Source organism: Tachypleus tridentatus, chromosome 1, assembly GCF_004210375.1.
Source record: "Tachypleus tridentatus isolate NWPU-2018 chromosome 1, ASM421037v1, whole genome shotgun sequence".
NCBI classification, from domain to species: Eukaryota; Metazoa; Arthropoda; class Merostomata; order Xiphosura; family Limulidae; genus Tachypleus; species Tachypleus tridentatus.
The window spans coordinates 160,947,164-160,973,663 of record NC_134825.1 but is presented as its reverse complement, the minus strand read 5'-3'; the positions used below and the strand labels follow the sequence as shown (position 1 = coordinate 160,973,663).

Genomic DNA, 26,500 nt, shown 5'->3' with positions numbered 1-26,500 from the left:
AGTAATTAGTGTAATACTGTGTTGTGTGTTGATTTGGGTAATACAGTGATTGTAGTAATCTGTGTAATTCACATGATACAACATTATTACATGTTGGTTTATGTAATACAACATGGCCATTTTGATTCATGTGTTACAGAAATCTTTGTTATCTATATACATTAATGGTAAATATCTTTTCATTGTAACACTTATATGTAAAGCAGTTACCAGTTTGCTGCCTATATTGAATGTGTCATGAAAGTTTTATAACTAATTGTTTCAAACATTAGAAATGCCTTTCTGATGTTCACGTTTGTTTTAGTCCTGCAAGCAATCAACGATGACAGTCCTATGGTACCAATACTTCTGACGGACTACATCCTGAAAGGTAAGACATTTTTTAAAAAATTTTATTTCCTATCGGACTGTGTAAAGCTAATTACCATAAATTTACTAGATCAACCAAATGGTTTTATGTTTTTACCTGTGTGTCTATTTTATGAACTGTTCAGTTGTAAAAACTTTAGTTGTTATGGACAATGTAATATTTTAAATATTATACACAGGTATACAAGTAATAAACTTTACACAACAAACATTAAAAAATTGTTCTATGAAATATACATTTGGAGGAATTAATATTAACAATGGAACTCTTGTTGGTGATACCTATATTTACTTGGAGAAATGAATTATAATGATGGTTACATTGACATATTAACCATGTTTGGTTTTGAATCGTACAGGAAAAAAAAAGATTACAGGTGAGTCAAACATCTTGTGTATATCATGTTTGTATACAGAACAACTATTAGAATTTCAATAACGGATCATTTTCCTATTGCAATAGAAATATACATGAAACATCCAAGTCTCATTGTTATGGAAGTGTTTATGGGTAATCTATTCAGTAAATGAGAAAGTATGAAAGTCCTCTGTTGGAAACTTTAATCCTCAACAAAAAACTATTTTTTTTATAATGTTATGTGAAAAATAGTAAGATTAAAACGTATTTTGATTTCCTGATATTATAATGGAGTATTGAATTAGCAGAAACACATTTTCACAGCAATGTTTGTTTTTTCAATTCAGCTTACTAATTGATGCAGGACTGTGAAGTAAACATTTTGGTTTATAAGTTTTTTACACATTCTACTGTATTATCATAAATTAACAAGTAACTATAATCTTGGAGGTTATTATTAATGGTAAGATTATCCATTATTAAGAGTTTTTTACAGATTAACTGGAGGTGATAGTTATATGTCTGCAAGACAAAGTTATAGTAAACCACATGAACCATTTTTATTACTTGGTTATTAAGGTTTATTGAAGAACACTTTTAACTTAAGGGGTGACTAATTTTTTTTACCCTTTTTTGTTAAATTAGGCCCCCTGATCAGTTTCAAGACTTTTAAATTTCAGAGAATGTTTGTTGCCAACTTGTTTGACTAAAATTAGAAATGCAAACTAAATTAACATTGCTTTGTATATATTGAGTGCAGAAACCTTGAGAGAAACCAAAAATCTGGTATGAAATGTTTTGTTGTACTTTCCAGTTTTGTGTCCGACATGAGAATCGTCTCGGTGAACTCCAAAAGAAAGATGGACTGTTGTATTGTGTTTTCCTCAGAATTCTATGTTGCCATCATACTTTTTTTGTAGTTATATTTACTTGTGTTCATTGTACTTCAAAAGAAAGCTTTAATTTAAAACAAACATGTTATGAGTTAATAATGAAAGCATTCTTTAACAAATACAATTTTGTAAATTATCTTGTACAAACTAATTTATATTCAACAAATAGAACAGTTATGTAGTCATGGGTAAAAATGTGTTCTTTACTGAAGTAACATCATATAAAAGATTTATCTGTATACTACATTTAAAATTCAGTAAATTGTACAACCTCGTACATAAAAATAACACCCTTTAATACCTTTTATGAAATTACATACTTTTGCTTTTAATACTAAATTCTAGTTTTGCTGCTTTTCAGTTAAAATATTTTTACACTTACCTTAAGGAATATATTGGTGATATTTTGGTTTTTGTTATATTTATGTACTTTGATAGACAGCTTTTAAATGTTTTTTCATTGTTTTGTAAAGTTTATAAATGATATTTTAAGCCTTGTTAATGAATTGTAAACTATAAAACAAATCCTTCAAGTGTAAGTTTAATACATATGCCAATTCAATATGGAATTGCATTTGAAAATAACTATAGGTAATTTCTTCAGTAAAAATTCTTCCAACAAAGTTTACCAAAATGAGTAAGTTCAATGTTTCTAAATCTGATAAAATTATAGATGACATTTGATATATATATGGAATCAGATTTGAAAAATTCATCTTAAATGACTGAAATATATATGGTCTCCACAGACTTTGAGTGACAATTTTATCTCCAGATTATGAAATGAAGATGAAATTACATGCATATGATATGATTAGGACTTTGTATTGGATTTCACATTTTCAGTTGAGAAGTTTAAAAACATACGTGGGTAATACTTCTCCCTATGACTACAACTGTTTGAGGTTTAACAACTTGCTTTCTTCCATAGCTGAGATAAAGCATTAGTTTACATTATTTTTAATAAATGAAAACTATAGGTATTGTTAAGATAATGTCAGATTCTCAGGAACTCGTATTTATCTGTGAACGTTGAAAGTATGCTTTCTGATTAAGAGATTTTTATCTCACTTGTTCTATATGTATATATATATACCATTTGTAGATGGTAGTTTCAGTACTATTTATTTCATTTTAGTTAGTTTGTTTCACATATCTGTAATGTCTTGTTTTAAGAAGTTTTGGTAAATCTACCCTTTGAGCTCTCAGAAGGCAAATATCAAAACACACAACTAAATGATACTTGACCTTTTTTCCAAGTTTTAATTTTATATTTTTCATGCCAGACTTTCTGAATGTTGATACCAAATCTATAGGAATATAGACTATGTTGTTTCTCTTTTTGTTAAAGGCAGCTTTTGAACATGTGAGTGGTTCAGTTGTATTATATATATGTTGCTCATTAGTGATAAGTAAATATGCCATGCAAAGATTTAGTATGGTTAGTCGAGGCAAATTGCCACACTATAATACAACTGACTGTCGAATGCCATACTAAGGGTTTTTGTAGCTATTCTGTGGGTACTGAAAACCATAAAATTATGATAAAAGTTGGGGGAGGTTGAGATATGATTTTGAAGTGATATAGAAAGGTTAGCAACTTTTTTATATATTAAATATAGATGTAGGTGGTGTAGCTTGTAAAATAAGTTGTTTCAATACCAGTTTTTCATTACAGTATCATTATACTAAATCTGATTGATTAAAACATCACACAAGTTTATGATGTATTCTAGGAGTGCACAGTTCTCTTAGATATATTTTCACCTGTAATGGCCAATACTTAATATTTAGTTGAAATATACTTTCTTTGAACAATAGCCATGTTTAGTTAAAGGAATCTTGCTGGTTGTAGAATAAAAGTCATTTTATTGCTGAAGGGAATCATTACATAATTTGTGTTTATATCTGCTGCAATCCCATTATTGTGGGAGTTAATGTTTTCACAACATCCATTTTCTTATGTGAACTTGAGATGTGGTGTACATCAGACATGTGCAGTATCAATTCTGCTAAAGGGTTATCACTTTAATAATTTCATACAACTACTACACTTTTATCACAAACCATGTACATGACCATTAACATTTAGTATCTGATATGCAAGTTGTAAATTTCTATTTATTATAATGATTGTATTACCATCTTGTAATCAAAATATTTCTTCCCTCAAATCAATACCAATTGTAGAGTACTTAACTGTTGTAACTTGATGTAATTATTAGGGTTATCCTTTTATTGCAAAAGTTAGTATATTCTGGATTAAGAGCAAGAAAACGTTTTATGACAGTAAACAATTATTAAATGACCAGAAATATAACACTTTCAATGATCGTTTTTAGTACTGAAGATGTGCGGTAAGCCATATTACATGAAATTTATTTGTTATAGAAGTAGTACTGGCTTCAAATACACAAAAGGCAGTTTCAAAATAAATCCTAGAAATCTGTTTAAATAAAATATCAGGTTTATGCTAAAACTATTATTGTAACAACCAAATGTAGAAAAAAAGAACAACTTCCCATGGAATTTGGAGAATATTGGTGTTAACTTCAACAGCCAGTAACCTCAGAATGATCACTTCTATTTTTGTTAAATTATAAGAAAATTGTTGTAGATTCAAATGTTAATAAAACAATACATTAAATGTTTTCATTACCAATAAAATTTATGCAGATACTGGTACTACTGTGTATTAGAAGTGCCAATCTTACACTTCATAGATACTTCATTCTTACACAAAAATTGGTTAATACAAACTTGCTACTTAAATAGTACTGCAGAACAAGTTAAATTTATTCTTGTGTAAAATTTATGTAACTTTAAAATGTTCTTGTTTTCCTCTTTTGCCAACAATAATTAGTTACCATAAGATTGTCAAGTCAGATTTTTCTTGGTAGTGCTAGTAACAGCAATAGTGATGACTTATCTTTATACATTTTAATTGATAAACAGCATAATTACATGGACAAAATGAATGTGGAATTAAGATAACATTTAACTCAATCAACTTTGTCTTGTTATGGAGTAACGGTGAGTTAATAACCAACAGTCTTCTCCAACCTTTAATTTTATGAAATATCACAAATAATTATTTGAAAAACATACAATAAAATCGATAAATTCTTATTTACCTAAGCCTCTTACCTGTTCTACAAATTTCTAAACGAAGCTCAAAAATAACTTATTATATGGAAAGTCAAACTGCATTAAACTTGAGAACCGTATCATCTAACAAATTGAAGTCTTTTTGCATACCTTTTAAAATGAACAAAAAAGCTTTTAAACTGTAGTATTACTGCCAGTGAATTTCACTTTGTAATTCTTGGAGTGGCTATGACGAACAAACTCTTCTTGTGTACTTAAAACTTGTGCTACTGGTCAGTTTGATGTATTAAAACCTTGTCACTGTAAGCTATCACTAGGTATGTTCTGCTTTAAATACAGCTTTGCCTGTAAAAATAACTACTTGCTAATAATAAAAGTAGAGGATTGTATTGAAATGTTTGTGGAGTAACCTAAAATTGTTTTTCATTATAACTAATGATAGATTTTACTGTCAGCTCACTATTTGTGGTTCATTATCTGGCATTTCACGGAGAAAGAAACTGACCCCCTCCCCAGTGATAATCTTCACTTTCTATGTAAAATACATAAGAAATCTCAGCAGTAATTAGTGGTAATTTCTAATCAGTATTCATACCATACATTAAAACATTTCTAAATTTTTCCTTCTGGTAAGTAATACATGGTAAATGTGTTAAATTCAAATTACTGTATCAATTATTTTACTTATATAAAAACTTTACAGTTTATGTTAATGTGCTATCTTTTATAGAAAAAGTTAAAAACACCAATTCTTAGTACCATGTTTAAAGATAATCAAACCCTCACATACAGTCCTAGTAAAAGTTCTTGTTGTGTGGGTGGGTACTTTCATATAAAACAGTTCGGTTATAAAGAAACAGTTTTCTACATACCATAATTATTTTTCACAATTCCTGGACCTAGAATACCCAAAATGTTTGTATTTTTGTTTGTGGTACCATTCAATAGGCATGTAGTTATATACACCTACACACTATGTCCATTATGAAAAAAAAAGCTTGTAACTTTTTCTTAATGTTTAAAACCAATAAACAGTTTGTATTTTTATGAACCATTTATCATTAGATATCAGTAATGTTATGAATATATTACAGCTACTAGTTAATTGTCTCAATCATATTACCTCATTCATAAATTTCATCGATATTAAGGCTTAAATTAAAGATAGCACATTATTAGATTAGTAAAAACTTTTGAATGACTTTGCTTGTAAACAACTAAGAGTTAATGCTACTGAAATAACACTTAACAGAGAGAGAATGGCCTTATATGATATAGAATGTTCATGAGTATTTAAGGTTTTAAATCTTCACCTGAAGCTTAGCAAATTACACCTTTTAAGACAATTGTTTTATCTCAGTTTCCTAATCAAATCTTTATCATTCTTTGGAATCGGTGAATTATAATATTACAATAAAAATGGGTATGTATATTTATGGAGACAGAAATATACCATTTCAAAATAGCCTCCCAACAATGTAAACAGATCTATCCACACTTGTCTACAACTCTGTAGTTCTAATTTAGGCTTCATCTGACAATTAAATGAAAGTCAATCATAAATTTTTACCCCACGAGTCTCAAGACCTTTAAAATTTTCAATATTATTATAACTTCTTATGAATGAAGGTATCAAAACCTATGGCCTATTGTACAGTTTTTGTTTAACAACTTTAATATTATCAGAAGTAGAAACAACAGAAATCTAAACATGTAACATTTATTGCAAAAACAAGGGGAACATTTGTTTACATAGAACTATCAATCCTCCCCACTAAATAAACACAAACATTTTCAGTATGACTTTCAGACATCTTTCTTTGTAATGCTACTCAACATTCTCGTCCTATTTGTTATTACATTAAAAAACTGAACTTCAAGAAAAGTAGAAATGACAAAGATGGATTGTGTATATCCACTGAAACCTTCACTGTTACCTTAATCAAGGTGTTGTGTAGTCCAATTAGATTTTTAGATGATACAATCAAGATGAAAGATAAATTACATCTCAGCTAGTGTTATCAAATGTTTACAATACTATTTAGTACCTCTGAAAAAGTTAAAATACAGTCCTGATCAAAATCTTTGTACTACTATAAACTGACAAAAAATCACTTGCATTTTAGATTTTAATAAAAACTACAGCATACCAAATACTAAAAACTTACTATTATCTTACACAGTATTACATTTATATGCTCCAACATGCCTGTTTCAGAGGAAAGCAATCTTCACAGACATTTACTTTCAGATTTACAAGAAAAAAAATAAAACCTTTTACAACTAAATTTTTCACATTAAAAAAATGGAAACTGTTGTAACTGAATCAAAATTAAAAAGGCACAAGATACAAAATACAGTTCCTGCTGATAGCACTATAAAGTTCTCAAAAGAACAGGTTATCTTAATACTCTCTTGGGTCCATGAATATGAACATGTGCAAGAAAACAAAAAGACTGTAGATGTAATTCAATTTAATACACATGTACAACATGGGTTTTAGTCTCTATCCTCCCTATCATTTTCTTCTGGTGGAGGTGAGCCACCTTTTGGTGACTGTGTGGGAGATTTTGACCTGGACTTACTCTTTGAAGCTTTCTCTTTTCTCTCTGGACTGACAGACTTACTCTGGGATCTACTGTGGGTGTTTCTAGAACTTCTTGATGCAGACTTTGACCGAGACCTGGAGCGAGATCTACTACGGCTATGGCTTTTTGTTGGAGATCTACTGCGACTTCTTGAGTGAGACTTTGTCCTAGACCTAGAAATTCACGTATTTTGAGTTATTTCAGAAACATAACACATTTTATATACCTGTAAATATTCTATGATGAAACTTGTTTTCCTGCCCCACAGATAAAATTACATACTGACTATATTTATCACTATGATTACAAAGAACCTTAGTATGGTGAAGAAATCAGAAAATGAACTATTTAAAATCAATTCTCAACAGGGCTCTGTAAACATCACTGACCATGTGACCTCTCTGTGCTCTTATACATACAACTTATTTTTAATACACCACATATATCCACAAAATCTGGCAGTCTTTCAGTAAACATTTTAAGTCCTTCATATATAAAATTAATTTTTGTGAAGTATTTTAAATACACTACAAGGAAGATTTCTCTTTAAATGTATTGAATAGTTGTTCTGAATAGTGTTAATTGATTATGTTAAGATCAAAAATATTTTTCTTCATCTAAAAAATTCAGATTTGATTTGTGTTATCTTTAAAAACTAATTTCAAATCTTTTCAGTAAAACATTTTTCTAAACCCTAACTGTATACAACATTGGTCAATCTGACCGACCTCATAACCAGAAAATCTAAATTACCCCTTTTTTCCGTTTCTAAAATAACTTTAAACTAAGATAGCTTTAAAATTGTTAACAGCATACATCTACTTGAAGTTAATTATAAGTTCACTGCCCTTTGGATCATGTATAACTACAACTTATATATTATTATAAGTTGTAAATCATTTTGGGAACATGCAGGTCATGTGTTAGTTACACTATCAAATTATGTTACCCACGAGTTGTTCATGTGTGCAAGCCTTGCAAAATATTTTCATCATTATAATTTACTTAATCTAACCTTATCTGACACAGATATCCCTATTTTTATATTTTACTTTTATAATAATAAATAAATAAAGCTTTAAAAAAAAAGTATTTACCCAAATCCTTTTTCATGCTGGTGACTGTCAACGACACTTAACCCTACTTTTTAATAATAATGGTAGTAATGCACTAATTAATTTTTATTTAATTAAATAATGCACAAGAAAAGCATAGAAAGCCAGAAGAATTGTAGTATTTGTAAGAAATTTTTGCATGTTATTATTCTAACTATGCAGCAACAACAACAATTACAAAATCATCCAAGCTAGTCATTATTTTTTCCCTCAGAATTTTTCATTTGGAAATGGTTGAAAACTTTGGATTTCTATTGGTTATTGGCAATATACAATTAAATGTAAGAGAACTATTAACAATTCCTGCTCCAGAATATAACAGGTGGGTCTAATTTTCTATCTGATGGCCCTTTAATCAAACAAAATTAAAGGCTATAAAATTTATGGTTTGTCTGGACAATTACAATTTTAAGTAATTTACATTAAATTTCATAATCATTCCCAGGAAGGAGGATAGAAAAGAGATGCCCAAAAAAAATGTGTCATGTGTCACACTCAAGGGGAAATTCTAAATTTAAACTATTGCCTCATAAACTTTTATACTATTTAAATATGGACTATTGTTTAAGACTGTATGCTATTTAGTTCATATAATTATAAACAAAATTTAGATCAATACTCAGAAACCTCATGACTTGCAGTAAAGGTTGCCTGTTGTGATAAGGTTAAAAGCAGGACTTTTCAGGATATTACTAGTACCGTTTTACAAGAACAACATCTACTGCTAAATGAATGAAACCAAGGTAACACTTCACTGTATGGAAGAATAAACAAAATAAGGAACTAATACAGATAATTACACAAAAATGAAAACTTATAAAGGATAGTTAATTTGGGATCTTTTTTACAAAAGGCCATGTTGGAGAAAAGTGGTAGTTTATATCCTGTCAAATACATTAACGTTATCCTTCAAAAAACACCTCACTTGACATATTTTCACACCAGTGTTTTGAAACCCAACAATGCCAAGTTCAGAAACCGAGACTACAATATTACTTCTCAAACTGAAAATGTTATAGCAGTGCAAAATTTAAGTGAAATGCATTCTCACATATTAACTTTGTGATGACTAAATTAAAAATGCACAATGTAAACTTTAACCTAAATTTTGCTAAACTCTTAAAAAACACCACTTTATATACATAAAATTAACAACAAATATACATAAACATCAGTTCACCTTCGTTTCCTTGACCTATCTTCAGACAATCTGACTTTTCTGCCATTTAATTCAGTGTTATCCAGCTTGTCTAATGCATTTTTCATGTCAGAATATGTTGCAAACTCCACAACACTGAAAAACAAAAATATTTAATACAGGTTTGAAATAATTCTCAAAACCAGCCAATATTTGATACATTTGTTTCTATTGTTGATTAAAAGCAAGTTTGTTACATATTTAATGAAAGAGTTAATTGCAACATTAAATTGGAATGTTAAAAGCTTATTCTTCCTGAAAGTTATTAAAAACACACAAAAATTTCCTTAAAGCTTCTGCTAAGTGATTATTGCTTTATGTTGAAAACTGGGGTCCAAATCTTTTAAAAAGGAACAAGCAAATTGCATTGTTAAAGAAAATATTTATAAAATGTAAGAATTTAACTTTCTGTGTACTGATACATTACATTTGATCCGTAACTACTTAAGTTGCTAATGTCATTACACTGACTTTGAATGTTAAACAAATTTAAATGTTCTATAATCACCCTTCATTTCTCCTTTGTTTGTGAGCATCAGCATAAGTAACCTCTCCTGCTTGTCTCATGTAATCCTTGAGATCCTTTAGTGAACATTAAATTGTTAAAAAACATGTTCAACTGATGAAAAATAACTAATTCTACATGGAAAAAACCCCATAATTTTTATATATAAACATCAACTTTAAAAAAAATATGGGAATTCTTAGTCTGAACACACTTTTGCATTAATTTAAGTTAAAAAAATGCATAATTCACAATATAAAATTTAAAATTTATTGCCTATTGTCTTAATAAAGATGCCAATTTTTCAGTTTACAAATAAAGACAAAGGCAACTACCTTGAGTTAGCTTCTTAAAACAAGGGACAGAAAGTTACCTTGCTAGTCAGAAAATGATCCCTAGGAAAAAGAGGCTAGCACACCAGTGTACAGGCCAGACAGGCTGACTGATCGACTACCACAGTGCATTCAAGCAGGGAGCCTGGCTTTATCAAATGGACCCTTTGGTGGAGTCTGTCACAACCATCAGTGACAGACCTCCCGGAAGCACACACGCCAGGCTTCTTAGATTATGGAACCAGACCTCAAGCTTTAGGAAGGTGTTCTCACCCACTTACATGACCCTTCGGCGGGCGGCTACACCAGCTTAGACAACAAATGCTCATTGACCCTCACATACATCTAGGGAGATCCAGACAGCTGCAAGCCACATTGTTAATTATTACGTACATCATTTGAAAGGTTCAGGAAACCACAAGGATTAGTTTAACTTATTCTCTGTTCAATCAAATCTATCAACTTAGTGGCTACTATTACTGGAATTTATTATGTACAATATACGAAATGTTAAGGAAACTAAAAGTATTAATTTCTTGTCAATCAAATGAACAAAATTACTGATTTCTTCAACTTCAGAAACATTAAAAATACTTTATTCACCATGTATAAAACATTTATATTCTGATGTCATCACAGTGGGTACCGATTTTTTTCATAAAATTTATTAGACTATTCTAGTAAGTTTAAAACATTAGCTCTTAAAATAATTTTTACATCCACGAAGCTAAACAAAGCATATAAAAACAGAAAACCTGAAAAAGTACTGATATAAAATTACATAATTAACTCTAAAAATCATTATCAAACATTAATTATTAATATATCTACTACAATCACACCACACAAAACACAGAAAGGGGATGTCCTAACAAGGTAGTTCTTTTAATAAGCAAATACCAATTAACCATCTTGTCCAAGACCCCAGTTGCAACTATTATTTTACATATTTGTAGATTAATTTGTGCATTGTCAGTAAAAAACACACAACTTCCCAAAGCTAAGGTCAGACTTATCTCGATGATAATAAAACAGTCCTCCAGATGTTAAAATCTGATTTGAAGAACTAGATATGTTTTCATCTAGTACAGGTATCAGTAATTATTAAAACACACTACTCCTATGTATAGAGTTGCTTAAACCCATTGTGTGGGGAACTTGTCAGCAATCTGTATAAAATGAACAATCCTGAAAAACATGCACAGCCAATATTTGAGACCACTCATGACACACGAGAAAAATGCAATCAGCAGCATAAAATCTTGTAGTTTAATAATATGTACCATAAGAGTCATGAATAGATTCCAGTTACTCATGGGAAAAACACAGTTTTGTTTACCTAAAACAAATAATCTGCCATCTTTAAAAATTAAGCCAAAATGTTTTACATTACGTACAGAAACATTATTTATTCTTGACCGTGAAAGTTATGTTTTTAATTTGGTAAATTCATAAGTTTTTATCAACATGTTTTTCTGTCATCTGAATTCATGATGGATGTGCTAGGTAATTAGAATTTATTTGACATTAAGGTACTGATAAAATTAAATTCTTCCATCACTAAAATCAGATAAAAGGATTAGGAAAACAATAATTTCTAGGCTTTTTAAATTTCTGATTACTGTTTTGCATAATCTCTATGAATAGTGAGTATTAGACTAATTTCACTTTCAAAAGTTCTACTTTATCATGAATGTGCTATTTTTCAAATTGACAAAAACACAGAGTCAATAATCTAGATACACTGTACACGAGTGCTCACACATGAGAATCATGTATGCAATTTTAAATTTAAAAACAAGAGGTAAAAAGTATGGACACACCTTTCCTCAGCCCAGTGTTTTAAAAAACTTTATATGTACAAGTTCTGAACCATTCAACACGTACCAGGTTTCAAAGAACAGTATTTCAAATACAATCAAAACGTAGTTCATGTACACACTAAAGCAGCAATTCAAAAACCTGTTACAAAATTTAAAATATTAAATAAAATTTATCTAGATTATCAACAAACAAAGCAGCATACAAAAAATATTACCTGCTCAATTACTGGCAGAAAATTAACTGGTTAACAACCAATTCCAGTATTGATAAATTCACAAACTTGTGGTCTAGACAAGGATGAAAACGAGCCATCTTATTTTAATGAAGTTCCTTGTAAGACTTGTAAATATTAAAACTTTGATTAGAGAAAATGTTAACTATTTATTTGTTCCAAGCCTGACAACTCTCAAAGTGGAATGAGTCAAAAAATGAAATGTCAACACAAGCATCCTGAGAAAAATATGCCCATACTTTCACAAGTTCTGGCAGATAGATAAAAAAACTTAATTGTGATAAAACTATATGCACATTTAAATACACCTTAACCTAGGATATACGGATATACACATATATAACAGTAGCATAGACTGATGTAGCACTATTTAAATTTCACAGAAAGCTTCAGGTCAGATGACTGTCATGAATTATACCACTGCCACAAATAAACAATTTATCTGTGACATATCCACTGTTTTATGATCTCAGTTTTCAAGTACCTCTATGACACTTGTACAATTCTCAATCACACATTGGGCTTCAAGCTTTAGGCTTGAGAAGCACAAAATACTGGCTATAATTTACAAATATATTGAACCAGAAGCATAATTACTAATACACACAACTGCACAGTTTGAGGTAACTCAAGCTATAAATCATAATTCATACAAGTATTTTCACCAATACACACTTAAAAAATAAACCCTATTTAATGATGAATAATGGATAAGTCCTTTTTCAAGAAATAAAATCCTGAATATCCAATACATAATGTTTAAGCTTTGTTAAAAAAACAAAACAATCTGAGTAAATAAACTAGTGGAAAAACTTCATAACTAGATAACCATAAGCAATTAACAATTTCTTAGTTCATACTTTTTTTATTTGACATTTGATGTCAAACCACTTATGAGATAAGAAAACAGAGATTTTCAAACTCACTGTTCCTGAAAGGTGGATGTATATAAATTGATATTTGATAAGGTGAGAAACAGTGAGGATCATAATCAACACGGTTACCAATACCTGTGGTTCTAGTACATGTATTAATTTAATAACTATTTTTGAAAAATTCCAGAAACTGAATACAAACAAAACCTTAAGATGAAAATGTTTAATGTTAACTGCAGAGTAGTTTTGAATATCATAAAAGTGCTTAACTAAAAAATGAAGAACAATACAATTGTTGCTATGGTTAACTTCATACCATTTCATATAGCGTTATTTCTATAAACTTACGAAACCTGTTGTAATTTTTTTACATCACAAAATAGTACTCCCCCCCTTAACTGTTTTTTAAAGTATTTTCAAAATGTTCCAACATAATACATTCACGATTTGTGGCCACAAATATAGAAATTCTGTTAAAGTAGTGACATGCACAATTCTTGTATCTGTACACAAATCAGTGACAGTGATATAATGCTGGAACTTAGAAATAAATCAGTCATAATTTTTTTTGTCAAATTGTGTTACCTTTCTTAATAGTTTTGCATAACTATTCTCTTATATTTCATCTTATAAAGTTAAGCAGTAAATTAGCCATAAAAACAACCAAAGCAACTGCAAGACTGACACTTCTTGTCTGAATGAATGTTTATGGATTTATAATAGGTACACAAAAGTCACAGGTAAGTTCCAGGAGACTAGTGTAGTTGCAGTAGTATTACTGTGTGTTACAGATCTACAAAATTTGGAAAACAACAGTGAAAACATTTATACTTAAGTTTACTTGTGTGTGTACTTTTCCTGTAACTATCTGTAAACACGATACACAACCTTTGTTTCATTAATTTGGTTTCTGTCATCTCAAGCTGAGTTACAAGAATAAAGACATCTTCATACCAAACTTTATCATACTAGATCATCTATTAAGGATCTCTAGAGATACTGGTGTTAAAAGATATGAAAGAGTTAGTGTAAAATTAGTAACACAATGGAAGTTATTTTTGGATATGCAAAGCAGTTAGAAGAATGAAAAACATCTGTATGTACACTTATTACCAACAGCAGAGTTTACAGTGCTTTGGTTATAAGCTGTGACATTATACTAACACTGCAAAAAGTAGAGCCAGGTTATTGAAAAGTAACAAACATTCTACTGGTGTTTGTTTGCATGTTGAACTTCTAAAGTGGGTCCACAGACATGCAACTTGGTGTACATGCTGAGAGAATGTTATTATTCTCACATACAAAAACTTAGGTTTTGTACACATTTATAGAAACTGGTAGATGTGACTGCTTTCCAAACAACTCAGTAATTAACAGTTATTTATTTTACCAACATACTTCTCGAGCACCATTTCCATGTTAAGACAAAGGTGCTGTTTTCAGAGAGGGTAAAATTATTACTTGAGAGTTTCACACAGCTAATGCAACTTAGCATTCTAATATATTATCTTATATATAAAATAAAATAAAACCTTTGTGTGTACATTTACTTACTTATATCTGTACACTGTCAGTAATGTGTAATTTAAAACATTATTTTAGTACAACATACGTTTTGAAAGCAATGTTAGTTACAATAATGCTACACTATTCACTCCAATTTTTTCTTATTTATGAGATTTGATTTTATTTAATGTTTCATATATGCACGTCAGTTACTATATCCTATAAACTATCAGTAGCATACAATTTATAGCACTGCAATTTCTTCTCTTATTCCATTTCCTGATACAATAAATATTCTGAAAATAAAACAATTTTATCTTTAATAAGAACTTTACTACAGCTTTCTACTTATATGCATATTGATTGTTGTCCACATTTTTTATACTCAAAACTAAAATTCTGTAGAAAGCTTTCTTCTAGCTCAATGTAGAGTTTAGATAACATTTTTCTCAATGTGCTATCTAAACCAGTACCTGAAAATAAAAAGGGTTAATTTATACACCCACATGGTGACGACTTCTTCACAAAAAGACGCTACATAATCCTGAAGACAGCTTTCTTCTAGCTCAATGTAGAGTTTAGAAAACATTTTTCTCAACGTGCTATCTAAACTGAAAACAAAAAGGGTTAATTTATACACCACCCACATGGTGACAACTTCTTAAGAAAAAGACGCTATATAATCCTGAAGTTTAAAACACCAACACTAAAATTTTACAATTAAACTCAATTCACATAAGCCAGGACAGCTAATTACATTCTGTGAGATGATCATCTAAGTCAGAAGTTTGTGTTTTCATGTGGCAAAGCCACACTGGGCTATCTGCTGAGCCCACCGAGGGGAATCAACCCCCTGATTTTAGTGTTGCAAGTCCATAGACTTATTTAACCAAAAGAAACTCAACTGGAGCCACCTGATCCATCTCCAACGCTGAAAGAGACAGCACTTTTTTAGTTTAAGGAGAATACATTCTTGTACAATGCCAGAAAAAGACATCTTGAAGTAAAATATGGAATTGAACAGAAACAACAGACGAAAAGCCAAGATATAACAGCTTTTAGAAAATAAGATCCTCCTTCCCAACAAGCTAAGAGTTAAAATCGTTTCTTTTTCTTTTTGAGTGCTAAGATCATTTATACAGGGTGTTCAGAAAGTCACTGTGCACTTATATATTTATTAATGGACAAAACTGCACAGTGACTTTCCGAACATCCTGTAGAAGTGTACCAAAAACAGATTTGTTAACAAACAAAAATGAAAAAACATCCACTGATGATACTGTTGAGGATATATGGGCCTATTTAGCAGTACAACACTACAGAATCAACCATATAACAACGTGTTGCATAGTACTGGTCATGTTATTAAGCTTATATAACACATCAATAACGATGTATTCTGTGTACATAGATTTCCGACATTCACAGGGTTTTAAACCTTAATGACAATGCTCTGTCTTCCTGGAAATAATTCTCAAAATGATATACAAAATACAGAGTCATGATTCAAGTATCTGCCTAACAACCCTGTGCAGTACGAGATAAATTATCGGGTACTGCCTAAAATTTAAAAAATGTATAGTGGAAAGCTTGCTGAAGTTTAGTGAGTACTAAATGTAATGAGACTGATAGATAAATATACCAATCCATGATATTACCTTTACAAGTAATTACTACACTCCTAAAAGTAACTTTGAAAAACATTTACTGTAAAAGCAATATGTTAGACTTGGACAAACAATCTTCACATACAATCATTACACCCTCTCTGATAATACAGTAAACTGGGGCAATTATTATAATTCTCCAGCTCTCTGATGAATTACTCTAGGAATTTAGGTGCTACATGTCAAAATTTTTTTTTGCAAAACTGTGGAATGCGTTTCAATATCTAAAAGTAATATTAATAGCATGTGAGCATATAAAACATGCAAAAAAATAAAAATGACATTCACTTTCACACTGTCATAAAACAGGGGTTACGCAGAGATTTCAGACAACTAGACATAGTTGCTAATTACAGCAAATACAAAAGGTTATAATTCTGCAATAAAAACTTTTTTTTTTACAGAATTTCAGATTTGGCAGTTGTTTTATAAAAGTAAACACAAGTTTCTAATGTTTGAGATCTTTGTGAATCCAATTTTCTCTGGTCACTAAGATATACTTCTACTTTGTAAAACTAGTTTTAGTACAAACATGGAAATATTTGTACACATACGTAAATAACCAAGATTTGTAGACTTTTTGTTAATATAACTACTAGATGTAAAGACATGCCAACACAAACAGAATATATAATGAATATAAAATCTCTCAAACTTGTATATTGTAAACATGGTCTGAAACAGGGTGCAGCACAACTAGTCTAGGTATGTTTGTAAACTGTAAACAACAAATAAAATGTCCTTACTTAAAAAAACAACAAATGTTATTTTATATTTATTCAACAATGAAAGTAACAAGTAAAACTTTCCTGCTTAACAAATAAAACAAAATGGAAAAGAGAGAGAAACCAAAACAAGTGAAAACTGAAGCATCAGAGCATAGGTCGCTCATAAGCCATACATTTAATGAAAAGCTTTGTTCTGAGCCAGGTCCAGAAACTTTGTATTTCAAACTACATTATTCAAATGCATCCTACCATAATAACACTATGTATCAACAAAACTAAGTAAAAAACACACACGTACCATAAAAACATTCTAAAGTCCATAGTAGTCAGGAATATGTTTCAATGGCAATTATTAAGAATCAACGTTTTCAGCAATTACTCAAGATGGAAAGTGCCAAAACATATTTAGGTTATTTCAGCATTTATACCTTTAATTATATATTTGTAAAGATCTCCAAAATAACACAAGATTCAAACATATAGTTAACATTTCAGAAATATGGCCAAATTCATGAGGAAGGGTTTACTGAAGCTGTGAAGTGGACAAAAATTGTAACATCTACATATCTCGTTGTTTGCTTTGAAATGTTTACTGGTATTACAAGATATAAAGCTGGTAAAGATAACAGGTGTGATGAGTGAACTGTTATTCTATTCCTTCCAGCTTAGTTCATGTTTTTTACAGGCAAATAACAATGATTCTGTTGCATCCCCTTAACTATGTGCAACATAAATTACAGCTGGAAATTTAGTTTGATTGTATCTTAATATTTGTTTTGACAGAAAAGACCATGACAGTGATCTTTGGGAACAACACATACAAATTAGTTATTTGTAAAATAGAATAAAAAAAATACAAAAACTTATATTTATTTTGATGTTTTAATACACTGCTTCTTTCAACAAAGTGGCCTAACATGTCATTTCTAGGCCTTCTATAGTTTATGTATGAAAACTAGCTTTCAGAGTAAAGGTTATCGGGCCAAAGTTTTTATTGCATTATAAATTAATCGAGAAAAACTAATTTTATTTCAAAATGTCCTACAGTTATATCTTTGAAGTTTGAGACTTTCATAAGTTAATCTTTTTAAATTAATGTCAGATCTGACCAGTTTAACACCAGTGACAGTATCAATAAAAATGTTAATTCTTGTGTGTTTGCTCCCTAGCATAGCAGATTTGGTAGAAATATGAATTGAGATTTCCCACTTAAAAACAATTGACAGTGAAAAAAATTGCCATCACACTGTACCTTACTTTAAAGTATCAAAAGCATGAATGTCTAAACTTTTGTTTACCGAAATTTGCACAGGAAGTTATTTTTTTCAGACTTATAAAATGCCTTTTTTTCAAACTATTATGAAAGTCTGACTTGCATATTTTTACTAAAGCACCACAAAGTTTTAAAATTGAACTGATAATGCTGTTCAAAGACGTAACCAATTTCGTTAATTTAATAAGCTCCAAAACCAAGAAGTTTAAAAAACCTTGAATGGGTGACAGTTTCACACTTAAGCTCTCTCATTTTTTCTTTTTTTTTTTACTAAACTCCTACAGCACCTGGGATGATGGAAGCTTACCTGCCAACTAACACGGCTACTGAGGTTTTCAACAATAACACGATACTCTGTTCTAGTAGGTGGGCCATACCTGGGAGTGAAACCATGACTGATTGAGTAAAAAGAAAAGAGAAACAATTATACACACAAAGAACAATCATGTAGCAGCAAAGAAAAGTACAGGAAATGAGATGTTTGAAAAACATGCCACCATATCAGGCATGTGAAATTTTAATTAAATGAATTTACTTATGTTTCTTGTCTATAAATAGACAAGTATTGCAAAATACACTTAGTATAAGAAAACAAAATTAACATTAGAAAAGACTTGCATATTAATTTAAATTTAAGAATATTTTGAATAAAATAAAGATCACATCTCCAATAAAAATTAAAAACAAAAATATTTATATTAATTAATAATTTATTTTGCCATTTATAAATAGTATACCATTCATTTCAGAGTGAGGTTATCAAAAATTCTACATAAAATATTTTCTCAACCCAAACAAGTTGTTTTTACATATATATTACCAAAAATTCTGTTTTTCTTGTTTTCACTAGCATCCTATGTGAAGATCCAATAGTGATACAAATGTTCAATGAAACATTTCATTTTTCCAGGATAGCAGTGCTAACAAATTTCACTATATTATCAAGACTGACACAAAATATAAACAAAAGTGTCATACTTAAATAAAACTAGGTACCCGTAATGTAACAAAACAGCTACACAGTCATGTTCACTTATACAACATTACTGGATAGCTCTTTTTACCACTGTTTCTACTTAAACTGGTGAGCAAAATAAACCTAAGCTTACAATGTTTTTTTTTTTATAAATTCTCAGTAAACCTGAAAATTCTGCTTAATACCAGTCTAAATTATTTCCCAGCATACATCAAAAAATTGAAAATCTAAAAGATTATCAAGAACTTGTAGAGATCCAACATTCAAGATTTTGTTAAGGGAACATGTTTTTACAGTTATCATACATCAAATACTAAGAAAGAAGTGAGGTAATGTTATGATACACAATAAAAATAATACAAGTTTTAAGCTTGTTAACTCTATATTCTTTTAAAATATTACTACTAATTAGTTATCATAGCTACACTGCTATAATCAGGAAAAACCTGAAAATTATATGTATAGATAATTAACTAAAAGCTAGTTTTTACAAGGACATGCATCATTGGAAATACTTATGGAAATGTACAAGAGTCACAAACAAGTAGTTATAAGGAAAGTGTTAATTTATTATTAATACAATTAACTTTTATATATAATACAAAAGACAAATTGTTTCACATTTGCTTTAAACAAAACAGAAGTTTGTTTTAATGTACCATTGTGAAACAGTTCCAAACACCCTTCATTACATAACCTCAAATCAGCCATTTGACCTTCTCAATTTACACGAGCCCCTAAATCAGGGGTTCCCAACCTTTTGGCACTTGCGACATGAAAATGTAATTAATGAAATAAAATTAATGTTATCCCAAGCTACTTCTAACAAGGCTATGCGACTCCCCTGCCAAGGCTTTGCGACCCCTCAGGCTCAGCGACCCACCGGTTGGGAACCCCTGCCCTAAATAGTTAATATTTATATCAGAACTGTGAAGATCAAACCATGGTTATATGTGTTCCACTGATTACTTTAACAGAGGTATCAATTTCAATGTATCTACTACACGAGTAGTATTACTGTCACTTGGGTAACAAATTCCTGCCCAACAACATGATGAAACCAACATGTACCTGTCATCAGTATGAGTGCCATCAATTTTTGTGTACATCTCCACTTCGTTTGCAAAGATGATGCTCTTGCTTCACTTTATATGTTCATTCTGTCATAAACTTTCTATATGACTGAGCAAACTATAGTTGATTGTTTGTAGAGAACATGAATTTATCTGTATATAACAGATCCTTAAGATTTAATCTTATTGTTTCATGTTTCATGTCCATTTCAGACTTGTGGTTTGGCTTTCTCTCCATTAAGTTTTCAAACAGCTACACAACAAATGAGATTTATTTCGCTGATGCGTATCTTACTGTTCTAGAACCAACATTTCCATTTCTAATAACTCTCAAATGCCAATGTTTGTTAAACCAACACATGTGGTGTATGATTTATTTTACTGCGTTGCAAAAATTCAAAATAAATAGATGAAATAGTTTGAAATTTCACACAAACATTTTAAAGATTATATAGTTTATTTGTATGAATTCACAACTTTGGGGAAATTTCACTGTAATGTTAAAAAATAAACTTTAAAATTATTAGCAGTTTCTCAGGTTGAAATATGATTGCTTATTTTCAGATTGTATTCGTTTTATGGATTTTTACCTGGGAAATATCTCAATGAGTATTTGAAACATTTAAAAAGCATTTCATTTGACAAGTTCTGTACAATTTTTATCAAAAATCATAAAAAAGGTTATTTTGTGAGGGTTTGATTCAAGACTTCAACCTACACAACAAAACATGCCAGCTTTCACCCCCAGGTCATGTTGGGTTAGTTGCAAGGAGGATGGGAACATTCCTACACGTTTAATGATGAAAATTCCAGACTTCAGGGTCAGATGTCTCTGCAAAAACACTATATGCAGAACAACGGATTTCAGATTCTTAATCAGTGCCAAAAAATGCACCAGTAGAATATTATTCCAGTTATTTTTGGGATGTAACAGTAGAAAAATAAAATTTTGTAATTTCAGATAAATAATATTCAACATGAAAATATTTTTTATAATCAGATACATCTATAGAAAACCTTGTAATAAAATTATGAATACAGAAAAAAACAACTGATAATTATATTCTGAGTGATAATTTCTAACCAAATATAAACCTATGCTTTGAAATAGGCATAAAAATTCTGAAAACATCTATGTAAACATGCTCATTCATTATAATGTTAAAATGAAGTCTAAAATATTCACTTTAATCACTTCCAACACCACCACCTTTTTTTTACAGTTTACATATGTAGCCTACTGAAATATGTTGCACAGAGTAGCATTTATCAGTCAAAACTTAAGTTTTACACACCAGTCATGCAATACTTCTGTTTTAGAAACCACAGCTGTATTCACCACACTACTCCTGAGAACAGTACAACTGCCTGTACTTTTACAGGCATTACAATGGATGCACACTGTGATTGGTTGGACGACAATCAATGTAAACTATCAACACTTAGCTGTACACTGATGAAATTCATTTCAATACATTATTGGAGAATCATTATCTTTTATATCCATGTTATTCACCGTTTCCATAACTTATTTCCAATAGTGCATGTTATTACTAAATATTTTTTTTTTACAAGTTAAGGAATAATATGCAATACAAATAATGAAATCTTACTTGTTTCGTCCCGTCTGCCAGCGCGGAGGTGCCCTCCTGCTCCGACTTCTGGAGGTCCAGAGGTCACTTCCGCGAGGCTGACCTCGGGCTTTTTCAACTGACACCCTGAAAGAACAATAGAATAGAGCACAGCTTACTTGTCTATCCAACTACCACGTCTTCTAGAACTTGATGCACCATACGAAGTATTCCTACGAAGTGGACCACGGGCTAGTTCCACAATTACACTAACAAAACAAAAGTTAACTACATTTCTATTGGTTATTTTTACCATGATGGAATTTCGGCAAAGATATTAAGAGCACAAATTTTAAAAACAATACACAATTCTTCAGCATTTATTATTTAAGTTTTATAAATGTAAACCTAAACATGTTTTCCCATAGGTTATATTCCAATTTTAATTTAAAAAACTTTATTATCAATGTACAGGAATAAGCTTGGCATTAAAATGTAGTTTATAATGCAACTTGGTGATTTAAATTTTTTAAGCTTCTTGCTTTAACTCGTCATAAGCAGGGGCTTAGTCACTTTAATGGAACTTTATTCACCATGAAGTTACAAATACTATAACTCTTAATGTTCTAACTATATACTGAAGAAATCTGGCAAATCTATGGAATCAGAGTCTGACACAGACTAACTATTCTAGTACACAGTGATTTTCATCTAAAGATTAAAAATATTTTTTCCATTTTACACTTTTCAAATTCATAACATTCTAGGCAGTTTTCCTTCCAGTTTAGTATATTAGACTGACCTTGTAACAACCACATAAGAAAATCTAAATTACCCTTTACTCTTTCTAGAATTAATGCATATTGTTAATGACAATTATATATTATTCTTTACACACAAAACTAATACAAATCATGCGACAGAAAACAATGTCCTAAAGTTATTATAACTTAACAGGTTTTTAAACTAAGATACATGTTTTACATGTGCATTAAGATATTTTCCTTACCTGACTGAAACAATTGCAGTGATAGTAAACTAAGAAACTAATACAGATTAATTCTAAACCAATCACAAAATCAAACTAATCTCAAAAGGAAAGCAATAAATTAAAATTTAATCTTTCTATTGGTTATAAAGAATCCAATAGTTTATAAAAAACACCAGTTGCTACAAGGGGTGTATCAAGTTTCATTTTATGCTATACATCTCATTAAAGTAAAAAAAAACATGGTACAAATTTACCTTATCTCAAAATATCTAATATGTATTTAAGCTCACAAGAGGTACAGAGAAGTTGTGAAATGTGAAATTCAGAGCAAGTGTTATTTCATACACAGAAATGAAGCTGAGAACTTGTTTAAATATTTCCTTTTGAAAGTATGAAAATTAAAACTTAAATATTGATATCTGAATTATACACTGTGTTTTGATGTCACTATGTTTATAAACGTATTTGAATTAAGTTTGAAATCAAGCTAAAGTCTTAATGTGTAATTTGATCTACTTGTATTTGGAGGAGAGTAACAGGAAATATTTAAAACTATTTTCAATCTACAATTTCAGTCACATGACTCAGTAATGCTATGATTTTTTTTTGTATTTACAGATTTTTCTCTTGCTTTACAAGACTTAGGTCATGCAACCAATAAGAAGCATGTTTTAGACATTGTAATCTATAACTTAACATCTTTCTTGATTTACCAAGATATCATTACACTTTTCAACCCACATACCCCTCTCATACTATACCATCTTTTAAGAAACGTAATTTTTTACACTGCCTATTGGTCAAGTTTGTAGCCAACAGAAAACAAAACAAAACATACTTTAATGTACAGGAATTTGTGCTTCTTTGTTTACACTTGCCAAAGGTGTTAGTTTGCTGGTAAAGATGTATTCTTGTGGTCAGGAGTTGGGATATTTCCAAAATTAACTGAGAGGTGTGCACTTTATATTTGAAAGGTGTCCGTTATTTATAACATTATTAATGTAGCAATAAAAGGGCTAAAAATAAATTGTTGTTCTGCAAAAATGTAAATTAATAAATGAAGAGATAAAATATATTTACCGTTCTCCTAAAAGGTCTTTTCCATTAAGTTCATACACAGCATCATCAGCATCACGATAGTCTTCAAATTCCTGTACAAAATAAAATTCCTGATATAAGTATAGGTTACATGCTTGTGACAGAATATTCTAAACTAAATTTCCAAACAAAAATAATATATCCTTGAAACTAGATTTTTAATTTGATACAAGCAAATTCATACATTAAATGTTTAGTGATGCTCAGAACACGTTGGGATATATCTTCTTCACCATGTTTAAGACCCGAAAGAAATTCATCACAGCATCATATAAACTTGTAGAATGTGTGTTCCTCACGACAATGTTTGTTGATTTTTAAACATATACAAATATAAGGTTATCATAAATATTTTGAAAATAGCAAATATTTATCAGAATTCAGCATAATAATCTCACTGGACATGTCTGGAGATAACACCAGCAAGAATTAGTTATGTTCATTATTCATCTATGAGAAATAAAAAAAATTGTAACAAGAAATTTTACTTTAACGAAACAAACATCTACTTGTGATAAGTTTCAATACAGTGTGTCCAGTTTATATCTGGTAGGCAAAATTAATTTATGTTGGGTATAACTAGACTGACACTTTTCAATCTAAATTGCAGAAAACTGTCAATTGCATATAATGTTATTTATTTTACATTTGCAAAGCTGATTACTTTTTTTAAAAAACAAAGTGTGGTGCATTAAAACATATAAACAATAAATGAAATCTTTAATGAAGGAAATTGGTCTGAACTAGTATCTCCAAGTCACTCTCCAAAATGTCATATGCAAATCAAATAAAAAACAGAAATATGCACACACAGATAAATAAAAAATTAAATGTCTCATTTTTTGCCCCATTGCTGTTGGTACTTTTTAGTGCAAAGCCACAAAATGTGCTATCTGCACTTTATCCTCTGCTGGTTTTAGCATTACAACTCCATAAATTTATTGCTGACCCCCAAAAGGATACACATGCACTTGATGAATAGATAATGTTAATCCAGAAATTGATAAAACAGTAATTACCTGTAAACGCTAATATGAAACTTAGAAAGTGGGTTGTCTTTCAGCCCTTTACAGCCCATACATTCCTCATATCAACAGTGTAAAATGTGCAAAATCAAATTTTGAAAAATCACTTGTAACGTATGCCAACAAATTGTCTCCACATAATTACAACTAAAACATCAGAATCTTAAATTTTCTTTTGATACAAGTTACATCAACAGTTTCGGATGAAATAACTAAAACAAATAAGAACTCTAGCCCTAACTGTCAATATTGAGCATTCTGTTAAAATTTGCATTTAATTAATTGAGATAAATTAAATTCTACCCTGCACAAAGAAAACCTGTCAAGACAAATGTAGTAATGCATAGATTCATAAAACTTTCACAAAAATATTTTCTATAATAATTTTAAAATTTAAAGGTCAAGAACTAAAAATCAGCACTCTGTATGTCCGTACACATAAATATACAGTCAAGTAAAACAAAAACAAAAAAAAAAATCCCAAACAAAAATAAAGAATACACAAATCAACACAATCCCAGAATACAGGCTATAATGAGGGATATCAAATGTATCTTAGATTCTGGAGTTAACTATGAAAGTATGACCCATGTTGCAATGGGGATACACCGTCTATTAGTATTAACCTATATTTGCCAGTCTTGCATGAATAAATTCATAAAAATAACAAAACTTAATAATAAAAATTAAATAACAATAAAATAATAAACAGAAATTAGGAGAGTAAAATGTGGGTATTCAAGCCCACACTTATATTACCCTACACTGCCTGCAAACAGTTGTAGGAAGGTGACTGCTCTCCAAAGAAACATAAGGTACTACCACTTGACAGCAACACAAACACCCCTAAAGTTAGCACTCTAGCCCCATTACAGCAGTAAAAACACTAGTAGCACAGTAGATAAATTATACTAGTACAGATAACCCCAAACAGTTATGTAAATTAACTAGTGTAATTCCCAACCACCAAGTCCACTGTAACTACAAATTGTCAGACCAAACAAGCCTTTATCTTGCACTGAGGTGTTCACACACACATATAGTGCCAAATTGTTTAAATGCTAATATTAACAGCTACAAGTATTTATCAGAAGTTCAAATAACATTTCCTTCATTTTTTATTTCTTTATTACATTCATCACAGAATATTTTAACTATATCTCGTTTCTTTATTAAATCATTAAATATTTATTTC

General features: G+C 30.0%; 2 protein-coding genes across 6 annotated transcripts in view; one reads left to right on the top strand and one right to left on the bottom strand.

The window, feature by feature from the left end:
- The window catches only part of LOC143229139 (fasciculation and elongation protein zeta-2-like), a 28,378-nt gene extending 24,879 nt beyond the window's left edge, over positions 1 to 3,499 (top strand). The window contains exons 7-8 of the mRNA XM_076461023.1: positions 305 to 370; positions 1,542 to 3,499. Coding sequence (XP_076317138.1) covers positions 305 to 370; positions 1,542 to 1,558 — 83 coding nt within the window. The 3' untranslated portion in view covers positions 1,559 to 3,499. The remainder of the gene's footprint in view (positions 1 to 304; positions 371 to 1,541) is intronic.
- The window catches only part of LOC143229146 (serine/arginine-rich splicing factor 4-like), a 30,365-nt gene continuing 7,334 nt past the window's right edge, over positions 3,470 to 26,500 (bottom strand). For 2 of the 5 annotated variants that reach the window (XM_076461032.1, XM_076461038.1), the window contains exons 3-8: positions 24,263 to 24,333; positions 22,234 to 22,338; positions 18,879 to 18,966; positions 10,138 to 10,211; positions 9,612 to 9,725; positions 3,470 to 7,489 (exon numbers count right to left, since the gene is read on the bottom strand). In XM_076461032.1, the coding sequence (XP_076317147.1) occupies positions 7,228 to 7,489; positions 9,612 to 9,725; positions 10,138 to 10,211; positions 18,879 to 18,966; positions 22,234 to 22,338; positions 24,263 to 24,333 (714 nt within the window). In that variant the 3' untranslated portion in view covers positions 3,470 to 7,227. Of the gene's footprint in view, positions 7,490 to 9,611; positions 9,726 to 10,137; positions 10,212 to 18,878; positions 18,967 to 22,233; positions 22,339 to 22,370; positions 22,461 to 24,262; positions 24,334 to 26,500 lie in introns of all 5 variants that reach the window. The other 3 variants (XM_076461048.1, XM_076461067.1, XM_076461057.1) reach the window with 3 other exon arrangements.